Source organism: Orbicella faveolata, unplaced genomic scaffold (genome assembly GCF_042242905.1).
Source record: "Orbicella faveolata isolate gen_17 unplaced genomic scaffold, um_ofav_v1 contig_36, whole genome shotgun sequence".
Taxonomy (NCBI): domain Eukaryota; kingdom Metazoa; phylum Cnidaria; class Anthozoa; order Scleractinia; family Merulinidae; genus Orbicella; species Orbicella faveolata.
The window spans coordinates 2,000,162-2,007,185 of NW_028301565.1; the positions used below are offsets into that span (position 1 = coordinate 2,000,162).

General features: G+C 40.1%; 1 protein-coding gene across 1 annotated transcript; it reads right to left on the reverse strand.

The window, feature by feature from the left end:
• Positions 1-594: 594 nt before the first annotated feature.
• On the reverse strand, positions 595-6,640 carry LOC110053858 (LIM/homeobox protein Lhx3-like). The gene is made up of 4 exons (XM_089274713.1): positions 6,273-6,640; positions 4,415-4,617; positions 2,183-2,563; positions 595-1,099 (listed from the first exon to the last, which is right to left on the reverse strand). Exons 1-4 carry the CDS (start codon positions 6,482-6,484, stop codon positions 606-608), a joined length of 1,290 nt encoding a protein of 429 aa, XP_089130839.1. The 5' UTR covers positions 6,485-6,640; the 3' UTR covers positions 595-605.
• Between the last annotated feature and the right edge of the window lie 384 nt (positions 6,641-7,024).

The window sequence follows — 7,024 nt, forward strand, 5'->3', positions numbered from 1 at the left end:
CCATCCTAGCTCCATTGCAAGGGGAATTAAGTGGTCATAAGAAACTGTTTCTAAGAAAGCCTAGACAAGTTAGCACTGTCTGAATGTCACTACGTGATCAGGGTACCCCAAAAAATAAAACGACAAATGACACTTTCGGGCATTACTGGCAGAACTGTATCTGTCTGCACTCTTACGGAAGCATGTATAAGGTTCCGCTTCCCGGCAAAGACTTAAAACACTCCGAGTCGGGAAGAAGGTCATTTTAACTAACACCTAGAAAATGGCGGGTCTTGTAGGAACACCCGTAGTGAGCAGGGAAGGGGAAAAGGTGCAATACACGTGCAAAAGAGCATCAATAACATTATTTCTGTAGTAGAGCAGCCTTTGACAGAAGAAATGTTTTGCAAGCCAACAAAGCATATCTCCCAGGAAATTTAAAAGCAGCCTCTTTTTCCCAGGCAACAAACATTCTTGCGGGAAACCTACTTTGCGGATTGCCTTCGTTGGGTGCTCTGTATTGTACTTTAGGTCAATCTAACGAATAATATGCGGCTCCTCCTTTCGCTTGAAGCAATCACTTAGCAACCTCATTAAGTAAAAGGTTTGATTCATTCGACCGTTACTTAAAATCGATCATTGCTCACATCCTCGTAAGCCAAATTTCCCTGAAAGAAACTGCCTCCTTGAGTGGTGGTATTCAAGGTTTTAATCACCATGGGATCAAACGAGAAAGCCACAGAAGCAGACGAGTGGGACCGGGTGCTGGGAGTGCCACTGCCTGGGGTATCTGGGAAGACAAAATTCCGATCATCAACAGGAGTGTTAATGTTTGAGAGTCCACTCTCAGTGTCGGCGTAGTAGCTGTTAGTTGGGCTCAGCTGACTGTAGACTGAAGGCTTGTGCATCATGGAGCGCAGCTCCTCCTCGCATAGTTCCAGGAGCTCGTGTACCGGCGGAAAGGTGGGAGGCATGAAACCAAAAGAGAACTTGGGGTCGTGCATAGAAGGCGAGACAGGCGCACTAGCCACCTTACGTATGCCCAGGAACGACCTGGGATCGAGTGATGCTGACTGATTGAAGGTGTCCATTTGTTGCGCAGCACTGAAAGTGGGAAGCCCTGTAACGAAATCAAGATTTCAACTTCAGCTAATGATCAAGATTTCGACCAAAAAATGAACATAAGTTAAGTAGATTGGGGGAACGTCAAACGTTTAGGATAGGTCCAAGGCAGACCATCCACTAACTTGAGCCAGCTTGGCCCAAAATGCCGGAGCAGGGCCTTACCGCGACCGAGAGACTAGAAGCATGTTATACCATCCAAAGAAATGGCAGATCAAGGGTATTTAAAAGGTTATAGCATAACTTCAAAAAGGCATTACCCAAAAGACATTTACTTTGTATAAAATATAATGTTCCAGTTTTGTTAAAAATTACTTAATGCGTGTATTGAAGCTATAAAAATAGCGGTGAGTGGTTGTGATGTCAAATTGAAAACATCTGGCAGACTTTTTCGCATTCTGTGGCTGCGTCTTAAATAAATTGCTAAAAATCAATTCATCAATTCGCTAATATCCTCATCCTGAAGTGCTAATAGGAAAGTTTGGCGTGCAAGTAAAGGTACTCAGTCATAACTTGGCACTGCTTGCGCTTTGTCCAAAGATGAGGCAAATCTGCCGTGATAGTGTCACTTTATTAATATTGAAAAGACATGATTGACCATCGCAATCCACCGTAGGAAAAAAATGGCGGCTGTACATTTGACCACAATACCTTGGTAACCTAACACAGCCTACAAGGTACAAAGAAAGCCAATATTTTACAATATTTGTCCCTGTACGAAGGACATTTTGTATGCTTGGTTTGAAGATTTTATAACTCTTCTGTACGTTTTTATGAACGTTGTTAAGGTTTTCGTGCGCTAAGAACTATGGGTAAATGTACCAGTCGCCATCTTTTTTCCTACGGAGGATTACACACACAACTTAGGCAGTTGTGAAATTAAAGCCTGAAAAAAATTCTGGCTGAATTGACTTTTTTTTTTCACGCTTTAATTTCACAACTGCCTGAGTTGTGTGCATAGCTGCGATGATCAGTCATGTCGTCATATCTTTCTGCGCAGTTCAAATGTATGATACTTCATTTATTCACTTGTATGAATGATGAAAAGTGAGCAAGTTTACAAAAGTAACACGCCCTTCACCTGAATAACTTAACGCGTCATCCTCAGAGCAGATCTTGTCGGAAACTTGAATCCCTGGAGAAGACGTAGCAGCAATTGCGGAGGACAAATCCAGGGACAGGCAACGCCTTTTAGCGAGTTTTTTCAAGTGGTTTGTCCAGGGATTCTTACCCTTCTCAGACTGGCGTCTCTCCTTTGCGCGACGATTCTGGAACCAGACTTGGACCACACGCATATCGAGCCCAGTCATTTTGGAGATTTTGAGGCGCTCGGCCAAGTCAGGTCGAGGGGTGGTGAGGTATACTGATTTCAGTATTTTAAGTTGTTGAGCTGTGATAAACGTGCGCGCTCGCTTGCCTTTGATTGAAGTCGATTCATTAGGAGATGAAGGGTTGGAGTCACCTGAAATGGTTGTATTCAAGAGTTTGATTGAAAATACCTAAATCAGCATAACCAACGCATGCATGAAAAATGTAATGTTGTTCTGGTGGAAAGTGATTGCAAGAAAATTACAACACTTGTTTGAAAGTTGTACGTTCAATGTAATTTCCGTTTTACTTAAAATATAACCCGATGGAATCACACCTACACCACTAAACGCTGAAGCCTAACACCATCGCAAATAAAAAAATGAAAGCAAACGTAAAACTGCACAAGTTGTTAGGGCTTAACCAGTTTTGCTCCTTAAGGATCCGGCAAATTTCGTCGGACTTTTCTCAGTCAATTCTCTGAGTCAATAATGCACTTATTCAATATTTTTCCAAACCCCATTCAGACAAACTGGCTGCATTTGAATAATAGGATTCTGTGGTAACCAAACTCTTCTACATTCAGACCAAAATCGTACAGATGCTATTGTAGCCTACGTTTCTTTAATTTTCCACCCCTTAACTTTCAGTTGCATGAATTGCGTCGATGCACGGGAAAAAAGTAATCATTTCAATCAATTTGGTGTATAAATATAACCTTGAAGTATTGTGTCAATTTACTAAAAACGACAAACAACTAATAACGCATATTCAAGACTCTAGGCTCTCCATAATGGTTCGATTTATACTACGGATTACCTAGACTACGAGTAGTCCCTCTTTCGCTTCGCGCGGCCATTTTTTCTCGCGGTTTTCTTTCGCGTCACGCTCGACGGACTAAGCGAAAGAGGGACTACTCGTAGTCTACGGATTACCCGTCATGACGAATCATTCGTCTTGTAAGTAAGCTAAAGACGGAGCATCTGTCCGAGACAAACCTGAGCAAAGGATGGTGAGTCGTCTGATAATTTTTGTGGGTATAAATACGATATAAATACGGGAAAACATACGGATCATCCATCCGAAGGAATTATCCTCGGTATAATTCGTCTGACAAGACGAGCTACTCACTGTATTGTGGTATTTTGTCTGGACGGTTGATCCGTCTGATTGACCTTATTTATGCACAGTCGAACCGCTTGCGGTTCCAGCCTCTGCCTCTGGAAAAAAAGGCTCGCACTCCCGGGGAGGACTTTAGGAAACCGATAAAGTAGCGGAAATCGAGGTCGCGAAATTTTCTGTCTGAAATTGGGGAAAGAAAAGAAAAAGGCGAAACGTGACTTCCGATTAACAGATTTCAGGATACATAGTAGTTTTTCAGGTGTTCCCTAATTGCTCTTCTTCCACCTTTGTCCTTTCATTCTGTTGAGCATTTCTGAACACTAATGATCTCTTTTGTTTCTCAGCGGTGTTTGCACCCGTGCTTTGCAGCTTTCATTGTCGTTTCTTGGATCTGAATTTTAGCAACTGTCTCTAATTTCCCCAAGCTCAAAAAAAAAACAAAGAAAACGCTAGATGTTTAAAACTGTTCCGTTTTGATTTGAGAGGAACACAAGATCTTGAAATAATTTCCTGGACGTGTATTTAACGGGGTAAATGCTAAAAAGAAACTATGAATGCGAACAGACAGTTTAAAACAAAGAAGCAGGTTGATCGTTAGGACTAAATTTCTTACAAGCATCGCCGCTTCGCTTTCACGCCATAGAATTTTTTGGAGCAAAACTAAACGCAGTATAATGAAACGAGAGCCACACGCAGAACATAGTGTACTCATTTAAACGAATTCATTTACTGAAAGAAGTAGAAAAGCCAAGAAATAAATATATAGAAATAAATATTTCCTCAGCCCGTCAGTTAAGTCTGCTTTTTCACGCAACCGTTTGCTATAAACATGATTTATTATGCAAAAAAATTAAATATTGTATCAATTTACTCCTAAGTCTACCTGAATATTTGCTTTCGTCAAGGTCCTGTTTGCAAATAATTCTTCCGTCTTCTAACAGATAAAACAGATCACCAGTGGAAAGCTGCCTCTTGCACGTCACGCAGGTAAAGCAGGTGATGTGGTACACTTTGTCGGCAATTTTGCGTACGCTCTGGTGAGGGGAGACACCTTCATGGCAAATCGAGCATCTCTTACCGTACCGCCTGGAAATAACAGACAGAAATTGCTGTAATTTTAGTTGCTGAAAATGATGCATCACTACTTCAGTATTGGCGAAAACGTTGCTGCAATTCAATATTAAAAGTGCTATACGGTTATGTTCGCCTGGCCTCCAGGTGTCTCTGAACGGCCCCACGGTTGAGAGTGAAAAATATTAATGACAATTGTACCAGACAAGCAGTATTGTGTGGGCTTGTTTCTGGCTTGGAGGCCAAAGATTTTTTTTTCCACTTTCTTTGATTATTCTTTTGATTATTTCTTGACTATTAAATTGCGGCCGGGGAGATCTTACTTAGTTTCATTTGATTATTTGACTGAGCTAAATGTCAGCGAAAGTATTTTTAAAATGAAAAGTGGGGCAGATGCAAATGGCTGTAATGTAATTGTCTAGTTAAAGAACCGACAAGAAGAAAAACCGTAACTATATCTGGAGTCTCGCATAATCTCAGCTGACTACAAGGCTGAAACATCTCGTATAACCAGTTGCAAATGTATATTGATTTATCGTCAAATTGATCATCGAGAACAAGATAAAACAACTAGAGAGAAAGAGCAGCAACAATATTCTTATTAAATGTGAATCTAAAGAGATCAAGATAAATCAGCTGCCTGTGGCAGGTGATTGTGTCATAGTAACCAAGTTTTATCGCCAAAACATTTTTTCAGATCTATACGATTTCAATATTACGTGCTGTATTAAAGGAGCTGCAGAGGATATGCTTCATTCATTCGAAAAATGGATCTGTTAATTACATTAAATACTGTCTCGAGAAAACAGCAAAGCTTTGCATGGAATCTAATAAATATTCCAGTGGAATGGACCGAAAAAAATACGCCTTGGAACTAGACATAATATTTAAGTACATTACAAACCAGTTCATTATGGTTGTCAATTTATTGTCGTCTTTGTTCCTTGTATTTTCGTACTTACCATGTGCGCATTTCAAAACAGTATACAAACAGTATATCGTTGTCTAAATCAGTGTAAACAACATCGTATTGTCCAAAAAATTGTACCCAAGAAAAAAAGTTCACATAAAAGTGGAAACAAAACGGAAAGGTTTGATTACTCGACTTTTAGTCCCAATAATAAGCACATTACTTTTCTTGCAGCTAGTTTACAATTTTAAGAGCCAAGTCATTGAAAATAATTGCTGTATACAACCGATTTTATGCATTTTATGATAAGCAATCTAAGAGATGTCTCGAGGGTTTCATTATAACTTAATTAGGTAACTTTCTCTATCAAATGAAATTTAAAACCTTGAATTTAATTCTAATTTAATTACTGTATCATTAAATACCTTCGTTTAGGGAAACGACGCTAGACCGCGATACAAAGTCATGGTTAGTTCGTTTGCAAATACAGTGTTATAGAATGGACAATCTGTTGAATTTAGAGCTCGAGAGCTCAAGTCCTTTTATCAGGAGCATTCAGAAATTCAAAGAAGTGCACCATTAAATAACTTCGTTTAGATTAACAACGCTAGACCGCAATACCAAATTATGATCTCGGTGCCAGCCATAAAACGTTCTACAAAATAGCAAAGTCTCCCCCTCCGAATAATTCAAAATTCAAAGAGCCGCACTGTAAGCTAGAGCCTTTGATAATTAATATTCGAAGTAAATTATTGCTCACCGGAAAAAATCAATCTTGCAGAGTATGTTCCCCTCGCGAAAGAAACACTTTCCTTCGTCGAGTGTCTCCCTGCAGTCGCAGCAACGCAAGCAATACACATGCCAGAGTTTGTCCAGTGCCTGGAGGAGGTACTTGTCCCTAATGTCTTCATTACAACCGCCGCACTTTGAGTAGAAACAGTTATCTGTACCTGTGGAAGAAAAACGGATCATGCAGTTCAAATCATTGATGCAGGTGGGTACCTTTGCAAATACACCCAAATTATGCACGTTACAGCGTGGACAATCTATTGAAATACTGAAAATGGCGAGGGCTCAAGCCCTTTCATCAGGAGCATTCAGAAAATCAAAATGAAGAAGAAAAAGAAAAAAAAACCATTGCCCGCCCCCTATCCCTTTCTTGTCCCCCTTAATTATCGTGTGTCTGAATGAGGTAGCGCGATTTGATTCCAAAGTTAACCGGCAGAGCTTTTTAAAAGCAAATAACTGGCACATAAAGTTTCTTCATGGAGAAGATAGATTCCAGACCAAAAAAGATGGTTCGCTTTCAGTTTTTCCAAACGCTTAGTTAATATTCTATCCTAACTAAATGAACTAATAAAGAACATCGTTAGACTTTTGCCTGTCCTAATCCAGGGCAGCCACTGTTGCTAAAGGCAAAAGGTTTAAAAATCAGCAACAGATTGTTTTTCGTGTGTAGCGAACCAAAAACTGTCGGAAACTTCGCCATCAAAGATGTGTATCACGAACGAG